Below are 20,271 nucleotides of genomic sequence, written 5' to 3' on the forward strand. Positions count from 1 at the left end.
AAATAGAATAAACAAACAAATTTTGAGTAGTGCACATATTATCTGACATGTTTTTTTTTTCTTAGGTTTTATAGTTATGTAAGTAAATAAGTAATATTTCTTTCATGATTGTATTATGCAACATCTAACGTTTGCTTTCTTTTTGTTCTTTATGGCATAGATATGTTTCAGCAATGACCACGCCGGCTCGCATGTCACCTGTAGACTTTCAGACTCCTTTATCCCCCAAATCGCCTTGTTTGGAAATGTCTCCACCGGTATCTAGCTTAGCTGTATCTGTTCCTTCTGTAGCTGTCAGCCCATTTATAGAAGAAGAAAGACCATTGCTTTTGGTGTCACCTCCAAGATTACGAGATAAAAGATATGACTTATATTACCATCATCACCATTACAACCAGCAGTATAATTCTTACCATCATAATCCTGCCCATGACAGCAGCAGCCTGCCACCAAGTCCTTTAAGGATAGTGGAGGATGAGGAGTATGAAACCACGCAAGAGTACGAGCCATCAATGGAGCCCGTAAAGAAACTAGTGAACAGCCGGAGAGCAAAAAGAACAAAACCCAATGGTCACATTTCCAATAGATTAGAATTGGACACTGACACAAGCTCCGAGAGCAGTACATCCGAGAGCGAGACAGAAGATGAAAGAATAGGCGAGGATACACCTTTCCTGAGTATACAAAACCCCCTGGCGACCAGCTTAGAGTCAACAAGTGCATACCGGCTTGCAGACAGTAGGACTAACCCAACTAGCCGATTCTCAACGCAAGAAGAATTACAAGCAAGGCTGTCCAGTGTAATAGCTAACCAAGACCCTATTGCTGTATAAAACATAGATTCACCTGTAAAACTTTATTTTATATAAATGAAGTATTCCACCTAAATTAAACAATTTATTTTATTTTAACAGTTCCGCAGTAGAAAACAGGAAACATTTTATAACTTAAGTATATGTACAAATGTGTTATGTGCCATATGTAGCAATTTTTTACAGTATTTCAAAATAAGAAAGACATCAATGGTGCCTTTATGTTATGTTATGTTGAAAACAGTTTTTGTATGTCCCAGTGATTGCTGTCCCACAGTATTTTTGCAAACCTGCCCTATCTTTTATTTTTTTTTCTTATTTTTCTTTCTTTTTGTTCTTTTTTATGGCTTTTTGTGCATTGCATTAACAATGTAGACTGAATGTATGATTTGCAAGAGTTACAGTAATCCCTCATTGTTTGCTTGTGGTACTGTAGACTAACTCTCCCTATAAAGCAGTACTCATACAATTGTTTGTGGGGGGAACAATTTTTATTTTTTTTTTGCTTTTAGTATACAGCCAGATTATGTCTGCTATTTGCTGGCCGAAGCTTTGCTTATGAGGCTCTGATCTAATAGTAGATTCAATAGCATGCTACTATTAATCACAGCAGGATAGCAGAGACTGCAAATATACAATGTTTAATACTGGAAATGCGAATGCTACTGTCACATACACAACGCTTAACTGGAAAGTTGACTACTGGAAATGAACGTAGTAGAGTCAGATTTTATAACGTTACTCATTAATAAACAGGTCAATAATGGCATCACCCATCCCCCCTGTCCCATCAACTTTTTCCCAAAAGAAAAGACCCATATTTAACACATATATATCCAACATGAAGGGTGAAAAGGCAATTGAACACTAATAAAGGTGCAATTATTTTTGACCATTTTCTTTCTATGTAATGTGTGTGTTATACAGGGTTCAATTAAGACACATGGACACTATAGACTATTAATGAGCTAGCCTAATATTCTGTTACTTAGAATAATAACCTTGTGTGAGAGGATTACCTTCAATTTCTGTGAATTCTATTTTTTATAGGACGAGTATGACAGGTGTGACGATTTTCATTTCCGATGAGAATGGGTCTTCTATTTTGATATAACGAAAACGCATTTATTTAAAAAGCACGTTTGCATTCTACAGGCTGAAAACATGCATGAACATTTGGTTAGGAATGTGCATGACAGTGATTAAATGAGACTCAGTGACTGTTAGTAGTTTCCGTAGCGTTGGATCCATGTTGGAAATATTGCACCTTTTACGAGGACTTTTTTTTTCTCCATCATGTTTTCTCAGTAATTAGTTGAGCATGATCCTACCTTTAAACTACCTAATTTCTTGGGACAGGTTAAATAATAAACTAATAAACAATGGTCTTCCATACTCAATGATTGACATTGTATTATGAGTACTGAAGAGGGAGCGGAAGAGATGTTTGTCCATTGTCCATTTTTATAATCCTATGAAATTGATTTCATAGCTGCCATTTTCACTGTGATTAGCTAAGGAATGATGTTTTTTAGTTAAAGTTTTTTTTTTTTTTTAAATTTAATTTTAAATACAGTGGTCCCTCAACTTACAATGGCCTCAGGTTACAATATTTTCAACATACATAACTTGAGACCAGACTCGACGTACACTGCTACAGACAGTCAGAACTTGCAGCACATGTGAATCGCTAGGTGATCGACCAATAAGTGTCCATTTTACTGGTTTACTAGTAAACCCCAGTAATACTGGAGTGCAAGCAGTGACTGGCTGATCTAGTGGCGCCTCCCTACAGTACAGTGTGATACTACATGTCCTGTGCTGCTCTTTACCTGTGCCAGGATAAGTCGCTCCTTTGGGCACAAGGTGAGGGCGGCTTCATATATATATTTCTGGGACCATATGTGATCTATACAGCATTCCAGAAAAACACTCCAGTCCTCTACATAGAAAGTAATTTACAGCCTCCAGTAGCTCTCTCTGACTGTTGTATGTAAGGACTTGCTTTATCTATATTAGTTATCTGCTTATTTCCCTTCATTTTGGGATGACATTTCGGGGTTCCAGAACCAATTATCAGTTTTCCATAGAGTTTTGGTCTCAAGATGCAATAGTTTTGACTAGAAGCTCTTCGTTCCTATCTGTATTCCGCTCATCGGCTGTAAGACTTTGAAGTGTGCTCCGCTCCGTGCCGCTCGTCCCCAGGTGCTGGAAAAAAGGTGGATCCAGTCTTGGGAAACTGAGAGAAGTTCCCAGGAAAGGATCCATCTTTTCCCAGAACCTGGGGAGGAGAGACATGGAGCAGAGAACATTTCAAATCTTGCAGAAGACTAATGAGCTTAGTGCCGGTAGGAACATAGCACTTTGCTTCATTCCCACTGTAAATTCACTCATCCCTAGCTTTAACATACAATGGTCGTCCTGGAACCAATTAATATTGTAACTTGTGGGACCACTGTACTAGAGAGACATTTTTCTATTGGACCAGTTAGAGGAATTGCTCCTAGTTTCCAGAAAAAAAGGAAACAAAAAAAAATCACACTCTCTCTAGTTTTTATAAATATTGCCAATATTACCAAAACATTAAACAGCATTAAGATTTTCTTAAAAGAAAGAAATGGGTTTGAATGTCTGTGCTTTTGCGAGAACTTATGCATTATGTTATAGTAACTCTTCTCCGCTTGTTGCTTTGCATTCCAAAACGTCTTTTCCATTTCTTTATTTTTATTTTATTTTTTATATATATATTTTCATGTATTTTTTTTTTACGCCATGAGAGAAAGTATGTTACACTTGCATTTGTGGGACTCTCTACAAAACTGACATGGATTAAAATACTTTGCTTGTTAAATATCTGCACCTGTAGTTTTCAAAGCATATCCCCATTATAGTGTATAGTAGTAACGCCTGCCTCTGCCTTTAGGCCATATTGGCTATTAGAAAATTGTATTTTATTAACAAGCACTGCAGAGTAATAGTAACAACACAACTGGCACATATCACAAGGTCCAATATATGTTTTTATGTTTATTTTGTATATACACATTCCTAGATATTTTACTTATTCAGTTACTGTTTAATATACGTTTTGCGCCATTAGCCCTCTCCTGGTTATGTAAAAAGTTAAATACATATAATTTACTTTTATTTATATTTAGGTTGCAGGAAAAAAAAAACTAGGAGAGAACTTTCATATTATTTTATGTTAAATGTTTCAAATGTTTTAAAAGTCCTACATTATTCTATGTTTCTTTTCAAAATGTAAATGTATACTTTTTCCGTTTTAAGTAATTTATTGCTCAGAAGAATGTAATGGCGGCTTTGGTGAAAGAAAGAGAAAAAGATATATTGCAAGGTACTTAAAATACTAAAGAATTTATTATCCCAAGAACTAAGCAATAAGTAATTGTTGATTTTTTTTATTTTTATTTTATTTTTTGGGTTGTTATTCTTTATCTGCAAACAAACTGCTAATGCAATAAAATGCTACAACATACAACCAAGAATTTTGTGAGAGCCAGCTGACATAACAGAGTGACCTATGACCTCTGTGGATACTGACCCAGATTTTCAGTCTTTGGTAATAAAACAGGATATTCCCCTTCAAAAAAAAAAAACTTTCTGGTCATGCTGTGAATCTCTGAGAATTTGTACAAACCTTGCATGTGAAAATCTGTCTGAATAAATTTTCCACTTTTAGTGACTTTGAGAGCTCCCCTTGTCGATCCTTACTGGTAAACGTGTTAAAAGCTACTGACTGGCCAAGACCCACCCTGTTACATAACCCAAATGTTATTTGGGAAGCAAAAATTAAATGTCCGATTTAAAATATATTTAACATTGATAATAACACACTTTGCCTACAGGAAACCAATAAAATGCCTTATCATTTATGTCTCTCTTGTTCTTATTTTTGTGACAAATGCAAATGTATGAAATTGCCCAAATATATGTGTGATGCCTGGTGCACAGGTTGCTTCATATGGCTTCAAAATGGCTGAATTACCTGGACATAGAGTATCAGTCAAAAAGCACCAATTCTCCAAATGTAAAAATATGAAAACATATTGGCCCAGATTTACTAAAACACATTCTTAGACATTGGAAACTTAGACTAGACAGTCTAAGGCTATGTTCCTATGATGGGAATATAGCAAGAAAGGCGGCCGCCTTGTTACAGTCATAGCAAATAACAATCAAGATCATTATTTGCAGCCATCAATATTACAAGATGGCCACCTTTACCCGCTATGTTCCCATAGTGGGGACAAAGCCTAAGAATGTTCCATTCTTAGACTTTCTAGTCTAGTTTATAGCAAATGAATTCTGCAACAAGTGGGTTGTCTGAAATGCTAGGAATACTATTAGGTTATGTCCCCACTATGGGATTTTATCGTATATGATATTGACGGACGCAAATAATGATCATGATGGATGCCTTTTCCTGATATAATCCAATAGTGGGAATATAGCTGATATCTCCAGCATGATGATCCAAAAGATTTCTATACATGTTATACTCTGTGGTAGGGATGAGCGAACCAGCCGAGGTTCGGGTTCGTATGAACCTGAACTATCGGCTTCTGACTGCCGCCGTCTGCCCGCTCCATGGAGAGGGTGGATACAACCTTGAGGACCGCCTGGAAAACTGGGATACAGCCATAGCCATAGGCTGTATCCCAGTTTTCTAGGAGGTCCTCAGGCTGTATCCACCCTCTCCATGGAGCGGGCAGACAGCGGGAATCAGAAGCCGAGAGTTCAGGTTCATACGAACCCGAACCTCAGCCGGTTCGCTCATCCCTACTCTGTGGGCTATTTCTCTACTAAACAAAAGTACCTAGATCGTTCCCCATTTGGATATGTACACAGTCTGATTTCTTGCAGTTGCTATTTTGTTCAGCAACTACCTAGTTAGACTTACACTGACAAAGAATAAGCTGTAAAGTTTTACTTCCATCAGCTTCTAGAGAGGAAACACAGTTTATGGGCAATAATTCAGACTTGACAAGCATGAAAATGTCAAGAATGGGACAAAATGATGACTTGTTAGGTTATCCAAGTAAAAAAAAAAAAAAACAACAATATGACATATAGGAAACCAGCATAAACATGAGAGGTGCCACAAAGGGGCAAAGAGCCCAGTTCAATATTTGTAAAAGATGTAGAAGATTATATTTCTTCAGACTAGGATAATAGAAAATAACTTCAACTCACCTATAAAAAGGTAACACTTATCACCTTCAGGCTAGGTTCCTACACAGTAAAAAAGAAAAATTTACATATGGTCATAATTTTGGAAGAAAATTAAACAATGTGTGAACAGGTGAAGAAAAGAGCCTTAGCTATGTTCACACATAGGGGGAGATTTATCAAACATGGTGTAAAATATAGACTGGTGTAAACTGCCCACAGCAACCAATCACAGCTCAGCTTTCAGTTCTCGTAAAATGAAAAAGGATCTGTGATTGGCTGCTGTGGGCAGTTTACACCAGTCTATATTTTACACCCTCTGATAAATCTCCCCCTATGTGTTTCAGTCAGTAATTTTCTAACCAAAACCAGGAGTGGGATGAAAACACAGAAAGTCCATGACCACACAAAGTCTTTCTTTTCCCATTAAATTGTCATCCGTTATCTTAAAACAACGGCCGTTGTTTTAAAATAATGAACATTTTTTGGCTGTTAAAGGACAGCCATCCAAAAAAACAGTCACAAAGCCATCGTGTGGTCCTGGCCCAACTTTCTATTATAATTTTGCTCATTCAATTCCATTCCTGATTTTGGCTAAACATACTGACCAAAATACTATCTGTGAACAGAGCCACATTTTGCAAAAGCAGGTGGTAAATAATGAGCATGTTCATGTCGAAATCAATTACAGCCATTACGCTATACGGTGTGTGCACTGATGTATAATTTCTCATTGACTTAATGGAGCAAATGTGGTTGTATTTTAAACTCAAAATTTTTCTTTTCTTTTTTTTTTTATGTTGTGTGAACCCAGCATCAAACTGCCTAAACCATTATTCATAGAGTGTCCTCCAGCAACTTCTCTCTGCCCCATCAGCCTTGTATGATAGATCTTTGCCTGTTGGCATATAAACAGAGATCTATCCTTCAAGACTGGCGGGGAAGGCAATCACCTTCTAATGGGTATTGGTTTAGGCTGTATGAAAATGTTGTCAGGTTACCTTAAAAATATTCATCCATTAAAAGGACAATATCCACAGCTTTATTTAATCTTCATTACAAATCCATGAGACCAAAGTGATATTCTGTGTTATTAGATGGATTTTTAATAAAGATTAAAAAAAAAAAAAAAAGACTTGAATACTCTCCAATCTGATCACAATGTACAAATATATGAATGGACAGTACAGAGATCTTTGTAGTGGTCTTTTTACTCCTAGGCCTGTAACCATGACAAGGGGGCATCCTCTACGTCTACAGGAAAGAAGATTTCACCATCAGCACAGACGTGGATTCTTTACTGTAAGAGCAGTGAGACTATGGAACTCTCTGCCACATGATGTTGTCATGGCCGATTCATTAAATAAGTTCAAGGGAGGCCTGGATGCTTTTCCCAATAAATATAATATTACAAGTTATGGGCATTAGATTACATGTGATAGGACATTAATCCGGGGATTGTTCTGGTTGCCATTTTAGAGTCGGGAAGGAATTTTCTCCCTGTGATGGGGCAATTGTCATCTGCCTCATGAGGGTTTTTGCCTTCCTCTGGATCAACACAGGGTTTCTGTAGGTTGAACTTGAACTCTTATCTTTTTTCAACCTTATTAACTAGTTACCATGTTACTATGTCAGATACAAGGAAAGTGGATTAGGAGCATACACCTTTGCTATGGTAAAACCATGCTATCACTCAGGTGCAGGTGAGTGGAGGAACAGCCTAAAATAGTTGAACCAGGAACTGAAACCACAGAGGAGGAAACAGGAGGAGAAAGCCCTGGCTACAAAGAGGCCGAGCAGTGACCTGGCAGTGATAGGACAGGCCTCCATCATTAGCGTGCGCTCACACGTACAGGATCCACAGCAGATCTGCAGCAGATTTGGTGGTGCAGATTTGAAATGAAATCGCAGATTCAAAGCAAATCAAATCTGGACCTACATTGTGCTCCAGGCTAAGGAAATCAGGGCCAGAGTGTATTCAAATAGTATACACTCCATCCGGGATCGCTAGCAGCACCGCAAAAAAACTGACGTCAGTTTTCAGGGGCCCCTATTCATTGAATAGCGGCTGCAGAGAACCTGTCAGGTCACACAATGGGAAGTGCGTCTCTGGCCGCCTACTCCATTGTGTGCAGCGGTGAATTTGGATGCTGGCGCACACTACTGCATCCGCATCCGAATTCAGCAGTAGTGAAGATCATCCGGCTGGTACTGCAGTACCAGCGGGGATGATATTTTCTGACACCGACTGTTTCTTACGCAATGTGAACATGACCTAACAGTGAGATTTAGTGAGATTTTATTCATTTTAAGTACAGATACATTTCTAAACCAAGACATTGGGACCAAAGCACAGATCTTTTCTTGTCCATAGGGCACAGAATGCGGAGGATGAAGCTCATTTTGTTACCTTCATCCTCAGCGCTGTTTTGGGGAAATCTTTAATTTATTCAAGAAAAGGAAGTGGTTTGGTGCAGTAGGGGAAGGACTACAGCCCTCAGTGCACCAATACGCCCCACCAGCCAACCCCTCCTCAAAAATATTGAGGCAGTGCTCTGCAATGATATCTTTCTCAGTACTGCAGAGCACCAGATGAATATTCCAATGAAGGGGCAGGCCAGAAGGATGGATTGAAGCACAGAGGTCTGTAGTTCCGTCCCCAGAGCACCAAACTGCCTCATTTGCATGTTAAGCAATCTGTGCCCTATTGGAACAAACAGCCAGTTATAGTTTTTTAATATGCTGTTATTATTCGCTGGCTATGTTCACACAACGTCTTTTGAGCTCCATAAAATAACGGACGTCCTTTAGCTGTCTGGCCTTCCCTTAGTGCAATGACTGGTGTTTGTACATTATTCTAGTTTGGGGTTACTAATTGGACTTTGGGTGTGTCTTAATTGAAAAGTCCATTAAATTTAATAGTAAAAACAGAAAGAACAGTGACAAAAGAAAAACTGTATGTGAACTACTAATAAAAAACGTCTGTCGTTTGCAAAAGACGTCCGAAAATAATGATCATATTCATTATTTTGACATCCGCGGTAAAAACGTCCATTATTCAATGCATTGTGCGCATTGTACGTCCGTCTTCCCATTGACTTCAATGCATTGCCAATGCAGTCAGTTAAATCGCAGCAAAAACTGCCTTTTTTATTATATCAAAATCGGACGCCTTTTCTTTATTTTTGACGTTGTGTGAACATTGCCTTTTGCTTATTTCTAAACTCAAGGACGGGTTACTTCACGCCAGGAAGATGGCTGTCACTTTGTCCCAAATAATGGCTGTTATTTCAAAACAACAGCCGTCTCATAAAAAAAAAAAAAAGACGTGTGATCATGGCCCAAATGTGCTAGTAGTTTCAGTTGTGTATTTCCTTGCAGACTCCTGGTATATTTGTAGAAGAATATACAACAGCTACAGATGTTCACACCGTCAAAATTATGGCCTTCTTATTGGATGGCCATCATTTATAAGATTATTTAAAAATGATGGCCATTCTTATTGATGGTGTGTGAACATAGCCTTGTGTATTTTCACTTCCCCATTCTAGTTAATTGTGGTGTACAGATCTAAAACCACAATTGGCATACTGCAAATGAGATTTAATTTCTGCTACAGATTATTTTTCCATCCCGTGATCTGGTTGAGATTTTTAAAATCTCCATTTTGCTGTAACTGTAAATTACAATTGCAATTATTGTTTAATAAATTGCAATTATTGAATAGCCAGGAACAGATCATAAATGACACAAATATGAGTAATAATATCCAATAATATTTATTAATAACCTGAACATGTGACCACACCCCAACACATTCCACATGATGGCATTGCAATACATCTCTATACCGAAATAATGCTCAAAAATATACCATATAGAGATAGTTTAGCTACAATGGTACGTGGTTCTTTCCCGATGGGCTGTTGTTTTATAAATTAATCCCTGAAACCTCTTAATGAATTTGAAATATGATAATATAGTCTTTTATGCAGTTCACGATCTCCGTGTTTAGTTGAGGTGATCAAAACACTAAAAGCTATGCAAAGGTATTTAGAATTCCTATTAATTTGTTACTTTTTTTTTTTCCAGCATCGCTTATAGTGATACAGTTGTGGAAGCCATCTAAGAAAAAAAGTGTGGCTTCAGGCATTTTCTTAATTGATAGTAAAGAAAATGTGAGCAATAAATCATTGTTATTATAGGAAGAAAAGGCTTAAAACGACTTGCACTGCCAAATCTAAGATATCTGCAGGGAAAAGGCACAGCCATGCATCTGCCTTCTTGAATGATTTACCATAAAATCTAGCTTTAGCCAACAGAAGGCTTTGTAACAACGTACATTATCTACAAAAGCATACAGTTCTTGCCAGTTGGCACATTAACAGCGCTAAATTTTTATTTTTTTTCTTGAAATTGCAAAGCGCCTACATATGAATGAGAAAGAATGAATTAACATGTTTTTATAGTCCACACTGATTGGGCTCTTCAATTTTTGTCAACAAAGCTTAGTGAAACAAGCATCTACAACGCAAGGCAATTTTAGCATATATTGTTTATTTTAGCATTATTTGCTGTTGCTTAGGAGCAACATATTCCAGAGATATGTACAGAGATAATCACCCATATCAACCCATGTCCCCATAGGTCCAGAAAGAAGTACCTGCCATATTTTTCGGCGTATAAGACGACCCTTTAAGAAGATTTTTAGGGGTTTGTCTTATATGCCCGAAAATGTTAACCCCTGTCTGACTGCAGCAGGGCTCCAGCTAGTAAACCCTGCTGCGGTCAGGCAGGGGTTAACTAAAGTTGAAAAAAAACAACAACAATCAATTCACCTGTTACCTGTTCCAGGCAGACGTCTCCCGTCATGTTCCTGGCGCAGGCAGTGTGATGCAGAGACAGTGCCTATGCCGGAGGTCCCCAAAGCTCTCCCATCAGCCAAGCGTATCATCCAAGAAGCTCGGAGACACTCCGCTGCAGGGAGAGCTCCGGAAGAATGGCAGAGGCTTTGGAGACTTCAGCACCGCTGTAATTCTCCCGAAGCTCTCCTGGCAGCCGAGCGTCTCCGAGCTTCAACGATGAGAGGCTCCGCTGCCGGGAGAACTTCAGGGACCTCTGGCACAGGCAGTTTCTCTGCATCAGACCGCCTGTGCCGGAAAATGACGGGAGATGAGCAGCTGCCGGGAATGGGTGACAGGTGAGTTGAATTGTTTCTTTTTTTCTGTTTTTTAGCTCCCCCACAATAAGCAGCAACCATACCCGCCGTATGCGACAACCTCCGACTTCTGAAAAGATTTTTCGGGTTTGAAAAGTTGTCTTATACACCGGAAAATACGGTATATGTAATTACTGGGTATGTGGATAGATCTTCATGGCAGTGATGTATATTTACCTGTCCTGCTCCACTGCAGCTGCCGGTATAGAATCTATGCTGAGCGGCCATAACCAGTGGTAGGTGCACCTCACAGGATGTTGCTGAAACACTGACAGCTGCAATGGAGTGGAACATGCAAGTATACGTTGCTGTCATGTCCCCACTCTGCTGAAATTAATGAGAAAATGGATGGACAGTGCACACATGGTATAGAACACCAGCTGTTATTGATTATGAAGATCAAACTATTCAACATCTTAATTTTAACCCCATCTTTGCAACCTCCATATAGTATTAACTCCCTCTGTGTAACCCCCTTTAGGTTTACCCCCTCTGTGCAGCCCCTGTATAGTAGAAAAATCCCCTCTGTGCAGCCCCTGTGTACTAATAGCCCTCTGTGCAGCCACTGTATAATGTTAACTCCTCTGTGCAGCACAGTATGAACCCCCTCTGTGTGTAATACTATGTATTAACACCCTCCGTACCTCCCTGTATTATATTAACCCCCTTTGTGCAACCCCCTCTGTAGTATTATACCTCTCTGTGGAGGCCATTATACTATATGGGGCTGCACAGAGGGGGTTTATACTATAAAGGGGCTACACAAAGGGGGCTAATATCATATAAAGCATACAAAGTGGATTAATAGTATATGGAGCTGCACAGGGGGAGTTAATAATGTCTGTTTAGCCCCATGTAGTAGCCTCCCTATAGCATCGAACAGCTCTGTGGAGACCCTTTATTGTATTAAACCCCCATAAGAATGAAATAAATAATAAAAAAAATTCCCTAACACGTTCCACTGCTGCTTCTCTCCTCTCTTATGGCACAGGCAGATGTCAGCGCTAAATTGTGTGTGATGTTGCAGCTGGAGGAGCTGCAGAAGGCCGGTGACTATTGGATATCATTAAGGAAGAGCTACCCTATAGACAGGAGTGGAGCTGTTTCTGAGAGAAGGTTATGTTCACACAATGCGTATACAGTATTTGCTGCATTTTTAACATGCATTTTGATTAGTGAAATTAATGAGAGACTTAGGAGTTCACCAACCAAATCGCATCATAAAGCACAGTGTGAACCCAGGCTAGAGCTGCCAAGTCTGATCATGTTGCCGCAGGGAACCAAACGCTGAGGGAACCAAATGCAACGTTCGAATGACGTTGCTGAATCCAAACATTTTGACAGATCTGCTTGGAACAACTCCTCCTCAATACGCTTTGAATATGTGACATTTCATTTAAGTGTGAACTCTGACGTGTGTTGTAGACATCGCATACATTTTTCAGGGCATATTTTTGTATTATAGTTGAGAAAAGTTTTTTTCTGATATATTTTTTATATTTTTTATTTTATTTGTAGAGAACTCCTGTAAAGCTTAAAGAGTTACTCCAATGGGAAAACATCTTTTAAATCAACATGTGTTAGAAAGTTATATAGATTTGTAATTTACTTCAATTAAAAACCCTCTAGTCTTCCAGTACTTATAAGCTGCTGTATGCCCCACAGGAAGTGGTGTATTCTTTCCATGTCAGGAACTTACTCTGGACAGTTCCTGACTAGAGATGAGCGAACCTGGAGCATGCTCGAGTGCATCTGAACCCGAACATTCAGCATTTGATTAGCGGTGGCTGCTGAAGTTGGATAAAGCCCTAAGGCTATGTGGAAATCATGGATATAGTCATTGGCTGTATCCATGTTTTCCAGACAACCTTAGAGCTTTATCCAACTTCAGCAGCCACCGCTAATCAAATGCCGAACGATCAGGTTCGGATGGACTTGAACCCCAACCCCGTTCGCTCATCTCTATTCCTGACATAAACAGAGGTGTCAGCCACGGTCGGATTAACTTTACAATAGGCCCTGAGCTGTTAACCAAGCCTGCCCCCCACCCCCACCCTACTGTAACTATGCATAGTCATCAGGACACACAGGATACATAATGTCATGATGCTCTGATTTGTGCAAAATTGGGGTAAAAAATGCGTTTTGTTTTTGTTTGTTTTTTTGCAAATCATGGCAGAAGCATAACCAGGAGTAAATACACCACTTAAAGTACTACTCTTTTTAGGTGGCCATGGGCACCCCAGGAGCTTAGGGCCCTGAGCTACCGCCCGAAAAGGACCTGCTACTGGTGGCAGCATAGAGCACTATGTCAGACTGGAAAGATAAAACACTTCCTGCAGGACATACAGCAGCTGATAATTACTGAAAGACTGGAGATTTTTTTTTAATAGAAGTAAATTACACACTTCTGTCACCAGTTGATTTGAAATGGATTCTAAACTGAGTAACCGGAAATGCTGGGAATTGTAGTGTACAGAAATGTCTGTGAACCACAATTGTCCCTCCAAAAATTTGGCAGGTATGGAGGAAGGGCTGACTGCAAAGCATTATGGGGAAGCTTCATGTCATGTGGTTTCGGTCATCATATCAGCATTATCGTCAAAAACTTTACAGCAATGGAGTAGCTTTATCAACTTGCCAGAGACTAAACACAGTGTGATTCGCTTATATCAACCAATTACAGCTCACCTTTATATCTTAAAACTGAGATTTGATTGGTTACTATGGGAAAGTGAGACTGTCTAAGTTGAGCATGGCAACCAATTACAGTTCAGCTTTTATTTCACCAGAGTAATTTAAGAAATGAAAGCTGAGTGTTGATTGGTTGCTATGGCCAAGTTAGACTTTGTAGGTTGTGCATGGTAACTTGAGTAATTTGAGAAAGGAAAGCTGAGCTGTGATTGGTTGCTATGGGCCACATCAAACCATATTATTTAGTGTTCTTAGTGTGGCCTAACCATAAGCTGTTTGCTTGGTCACAAGTGTGTTTAGTGACCTCTGCAGTAAAGCGCATCACCAGTCATTAATGGGTTAATGCTTCAGACGTATTTGTCTGCAGTAACCATGGCAACCGTGCACTGTGATGACAAGCGCTTATGTCATAGAGAAGGTTCCATAAAGCAATGCACCGCGTCCTAATCAGTGCCATCTTGGATGCGCCAGAGGACCTTGAGCTTGACTACTTTACTTCCCCCTACTCCTGATGAAATTTGGAGATCCTAGCAGGGGAAAAGGGGTGGTCTGCTTTAGACTACCCCTTCATCAAGTCTCCACCTTCTTGAAAAGGGGACCTGGATCTGTGAGGGAGAAGAAATACATCCGCCTAGCCATCAAAAAGGAGACAGCTATTGCAGCCAGATTTATTGTATCTCATATCCAGTTTATTATATTTATAGTATGGTATTACCCTCTTAGCCCAGGGGAGGGGCAACTCTTCAGCCATGGCTCCCTCAAGGTTTCCTCCACAGGGGGTTTTCCCTCGCCTGAGTGCTGGAGGGTGACTCTTCGTAAGTCGGGGGTCTGCCATTTTCAGTGTCATGTAATTTTAAATACCATTGGGATCCTTTGACATCTGATTACAATGTGTTGTGTCCTTATTTTGCGTTCTTTGGTTTAATTTATTATGCTTTGGAGTTGGGGATCCATTACATATTGCATTGCAAGGTTTATACTTACATCTGCAAGGTATGTCAAAAGGCTTTTTCAAGTGACAAGTGACACCAATCATAGATAGAATGGTTCCAATGGGTGTATAACCTTCTACAAAATAGAATCCCATAAATCTTAATTATGACTCATTTAAGTTAGCACACACAATTGATATTTAAAGCCTTAAGCAAACATTTTATACCAAGAAACCAAAAGAAAGGCTTTTACTATTAAACTATTTCCTTTATCATCAATATCAATCATCATCATCAAAATAACAAAATATCATCAATCATCAAAATAACAATAAAAAACGTCATGTGTCAAGAGTAGGGATGGTCCAAACCTGCCGAGGTTCGGGTTCGAACGAACCCGAACTCTTGGCAATGATTTCCGCCATAGCCATAGGCTGTATCCCAGTTTTCCAGGCGGTCCTCCTGCTGTATCCACCCGCTGCACGGAGCGACCAGACAGCGGGAATCTGATGCCGAGCGTTCGGGTTCATACTAAGCTCAAAAGATTCAAATGATATGCTACAAACATACCGCCAGATTTACCAATTCATATTACAGTTAAATTATTATCAGTATTGTGAGTCACACACATAATTACTACTTACATATAGATGGGGAATGTAAGCAGGGCCTCCTAACTAGGATTAAAGGGAACTTGTCACCCCCCATGCTGAGGCAGAGCCCGGCCGACCCCCCGCTAGAGACCCTTATACTTAGCCCGGAGAACGAGGTCCTGCTCCTGGAGCCGCTCCTGCTGCCGAGATATCACCGTTGGAAGCCCGGCGCACGCACATCAGAGATGAGTCCGATGCCCGTAGGCAACGGACTCATCTCTGTTGCGCGCACGCCAGGCTTCCGATGGTGATATCTCGGGGTAAGTATAAAGGTCTCTAGCAGGGGGTCATCTAGACTCTGCCCCGGAATGGGGGGTGACAGGTTCCCTTTAAACATAATTGTGGCCACCTATCCACCATACAATAAAGTCTAAAGTAACCCAGTTGACCCATAGCAGTGTGACGGCGTCCACCCCTACACACGTTACGTGTTGACTACACTTCCTCATTCATGGTGGCGTCAATGTTGTCCAGCGGGAAGTATTCGCCATGTAGGCATCCTTGTGTCATCCTGGCTTTACTTAAGATCTTAAGTGCAATACAGATAATGGAATGAGTGCAAAAGATAATGACAAATATGGGAATGTAACAATGTCCTTTCCTTTGCTGGATTAAACAGACAACTTTGGTTCATGTGCTTGAAGTGTTGAGGTAGCAGGTAGAGGGTGTTAGGTAGAAAAAAAGTGTTGCTTGAAACTAGATAGTCTTGGGGCCTTGCCTAATAGTAGAGGACTCTGTCTGGATGGTTTTAGAATATGAGAAGAATCTCATACTCACAGTTAAGATAGGAAGAAGGATATAGACCACATTATGCCAAACAAGTCCAGTGAGTGTTAGGTTTGGTAGCATGAGTCTCATAGTATAGAAGGGAGAGTGAGACACCAAGTGGTGATGGTGTAAAACAACACCCAATCATCCCAGATTGGGAGACCTAATGGAGTTACCTTTTTACAGATGTGCCTTGTGGCACACCTGTACTGGGACACTACATAAGCACTATTCTACCTTTTAAAAGTAACAATTTAAAGTGAATCTAGGGCTAACCTTGCCATGTTTTAGTATTGGCAGATGTGGCACTTTTTAAATTCAAGGTCGGATTCCTGAGTTTTACTAAAATGCCAATGAGCTTCTCACCTCAGATTTTTAAAAGGGCATCGTGCCACCTCCGATTTTTAAAAGGGTACATTGCTGCATTCAGCGCCATGATGCCAATCTGCCTATACCAATCTCTTTATATGGGCAAGTTTAATTCTAGATTCAATTTAAATTGTTGCTCTTAAAAGGTTGTCCATGCTATGGCCAGTGACTCTTCTCCAAGTACAAACATAAACATTGCTGAAAAATGTGTGTACATGTTCTGACATACATGGCAAGGAGGCTAGAAGGAGGTTACAGTGGGCTAGAAGTGGAAACAAGAGGGAGGGAACAGTGGGGACCCCTTTGTGAACCCGTAAACATAATATCCACCAAGCTTGTTTTGCCTCTGTTCGAGAGAAATAAATGTTCCTGTTTACTACAAAAGGTGTTGGTGATATTCTAGGGGATGCTGTCAGTCGCTTTGCAGATTTCCTATTTTTAGACATTAGATTTTACATGCTTTATCTGTTAACTAGGCTTAAGTAGGAAATAAAAAACTGCAAACACACTAAAAATCATATTATGCAATAATGCTGATCTTACAAGCCATAAAACATGGCAGCAGTTAAATTTCTTTCACAGATGATAATTATAGAGCAAACGCATTTTCAATACACATCTTCATGAATTCCATTATAAATACATATAAATACATTTTATTAGAAATACAAGTAGTGCAGGAATTCTATACACCAAGGACTTTTAACAATGATTCAGCTATGGGAAATTCACTTTCACTCTTAGTTTGTGGACACATTTTCACATCGGTATTTTTATTAGAGATGAGCGAGTAGTAAAATAGTCGAAAGCTCGAAATATTGAATATAGAATCCTATTGAAGTAAATGGGAGATAAATGCTCATTTTTGGAAACCGAAATTCGATGACTTAGAGGTCATCAATAGTGATGAGCGAGTACTAAAATGCTCGAGTGCTCGAGACGAGTATTTCCCGATACTCGAGTGCTCGTTTAGAGTAACGAACCCCATTGAAGTCAATGGGAGACTCGAGCATTTTTGCAGGGGACTCAAGTTCGGTAGAGGGAAGGTCGTGTGAAAACCTGTCAACCTCAGAAATTGATGGAAACACCACGGAAATGGACAGAAAACAGCAGTAATACAGGGATCAGCATTATGGGGGTTAGCGATCCTCTACAATAATGCCAATCCCTGTATTGGTGAATATATTTAATTAATAAAACACATTTTCGTTCTAATAAAGTTATTTCCCTTGTTCAATAATTTAATTCTAACAAATCCATACTTGTGCAATTACATATACTGTTAAAATAAATATATATATATATATATATATATATATATATATATATATGTATATATATATATATATATATATATATAAATGTATATTTATATATATATTTATTAATTTACTGTATATTTAATTGCACAAGTATGGATTTGTTAGAATTAAATTATTGAACAAGGGAAATAACTTTATTAGAAAGAAAATTGTGTTTTATTAATTAAATATTAATTATTACAGGAAGCTCTATTAAAGCCGGCAAATTCCTATTGCCGACAATAGAGCTCATTGTAATAATTAATACTTAACTTTAATTAAAACATCAAAATGTTTCTTCTAATTATGCTATCACAATAACATTATTAGAAGAAACATTTTGCTTTATATGTGCGCTCAGCCAATTGGCTGAGCGCACATATAAAAAGCCGGTCCGCAGCACAGTGACTTCATTGTGCTGCGGACCAGCAAAGAGGATGAATCGGGACATCGGAGGGTGAGTATAAAGCTCTCCCCACCCCCTCCCCTGTACTGCACCCATCCCAGCAAGGAAGGGGGGTCAACCTTCCTTGCTGGTATGGGTGCAGTCTGACATCAGTCTGGCCCCCAAGGGGTTAAGGGGGATGCAATCAGGGGCGGTCTTGGCATTTCTAGGGCCCCAAGCGAAGTTATGTCTGGGGCCCCCCCTCGACACGCGTTCCAGAACAATAGACTGCTGTGTGTTGCCCCCAGTAGTATATACCCCTTGTGTGCTACTGCCAGTAATATATACTCCTTGTGTGCTGCCCCCAATAGTATATACCCCTTGTGTCCTGCTCCCAGTAGTATATACCCCTTGTTTGCTTCCCCCAGTAGTATATAGACCCCTGTGTGTTCCCCCAGTTTTATATAGCCCCCCGTGTGCTCCCCCAGAAGTATATAGACCTCCTGTGTGCTGCCCCAGTTGTATATAGACCCTCCTGTGTGCTGCCCCCAGTTGTATATACCACCTGTGTGCTCCCCCACTAGTATATAGGCCCCCTGTGTGCTCCCCCACTTGGATATAGACCTCCTGTGTGCTCCCCCACTTGGATATAGACCCCTGTGTGCTCCTCCAGTAGTATATAAACCCCCTGTGTGGTTCCCCCAGTAGTATATAGACCCCCTGTGTGCCCCACCAGTATTATATAGACCACCTGTGTGCCTCACAAGTAGTATATAGACCCGCTGTATGTTTCCCCAGTAGTATATACACCCCCTGTGTGCCCCACCAGTATTATATAGACCACCTGTGTGCCTCACAAGTAGTATATAGACCCCCTGTATGTTCCCCCAGTAGTATATAGACCCCCTGTGTGCTCCACCAGTAGTATATAGACCCCTGTGTGCTCACCCAGTAGTATATAGCATAATATATATAGTATTATATAGTATACAGACCCCTGTGTGCTCCCCCAGTTATATATAGACCACCTGTGTGCCTCACAAGTAGTATATAGACCCCCTTTATGTTCCCCCAGTAGTATACAGACCCCCTGTGTGCCCCACCAGTAGTATATAGACCCCCTGTGTGCTCCCCCACTTGGATATAGACCTCCTGTGTGCTCTCCAAGTTGTATATAGACCCCATTCTGCTGCCCCAAGTAGTATATAGACCCCCTGTGTGCTGCCCCCAATAGTATATAGACCCCTCTGTGAAGCCCCAGTAGTCTATAGCCCCCCTGTGTGCTCCCCCTGTTATATAGCCCCCCAGTGTGCTCCCCCCATTTATATAGACCCCCGATAGACACCCTCAGTTAAAAAGAGCCCTGTGTGCTCCCCCTCCCATATAGTATATAACACAATAAAACAAATACTTATACTCACCTGGGTCCAGGCGTCTCCTCTACTCTTCACTCTTGTGGCCGCAGGAAGAGACCGCACTCCCCTTGTCCTGGCGCCGATGCTCCAGTAATGTCACTGGAGCGCCGGCACCACAAGGACAAAGCTGCCACTTGTGACCGCAGGGAAAACCCTTCCTGCGGCCACAAGAGTGACTGACAGAAAGGAGGCCAATGTCTCCCACCTTGTCAGTGCTGCTGTATGTAACTATGAGCGCTCATTACGAGTGCTCATAGTTACAGTTCAGATGGCAAGAGCGAGTGGGGCAGCGGCCCTGTCCAGCGGTCTTGAGCACAAGAGCGGGGCGTGGGGGACCCCATGGATGTTGGGGGCCCCAAGCGATCGCTTGGGGTGCTTGGTGCCAAAGACCGCCACTGGATGCAATGCATCCTCCCTTAACCCCTTGGGGGCCAGACTGTAAGCAGCGATCTGTAAAGATGCTGCATACTGTAAGGAGCACAACACCGCTCACAATGATGGGTGTTGTGCTCCTGTTTGTGTGTTTTTTTGTGT

The 20,271-nt window shown here is 40.5% G+C and overlaps 1 protein-coding gene across 8 annotated transcripts in view; it reads left to right on the forward strand.

Moving 5' to 3' along the window:
- The window catches only part of NRG1 (neuregulin 1), a 125,578-nt gene extending 120,873 nt beyond the window's left edge, over window positions 1-4,705 (forward strand). For all 8 annotated transcript variants that reach the window (XM_069978133.1, XM_069978135.1, XM_069978134.1 and 5 more), the window contains one exon: window positions 161-4,705. In XM_069978133.1, coding sequence (XP_069834234.1) covers window positions 161-833 — 673 coding nt within the window. In that variant the 3' untranslated portion in view covers window positions 834-4,705. The remainder of the gene's footprint in view (window positions 1-160) is intronic.
- Window positions 4,706-20,271: the final 15,566 nt, after the last annotated feature.

This window comes from Dendropsophus ebraccatus, chromosome 7, assembly GCF_027789765.1.
Source record: "Dendropsophus ebraccatus isolate aDenEbr1 chromosome 7, aDenEbr1.pat, whole genome shotgun sequence".
Classification (NCBI taxonomy): Eukaryota; Metazoa; Chordata; class Amphibia; order Anura; family Hylidae; genus Dendropsophus; species Dendropsophus ebraccatus.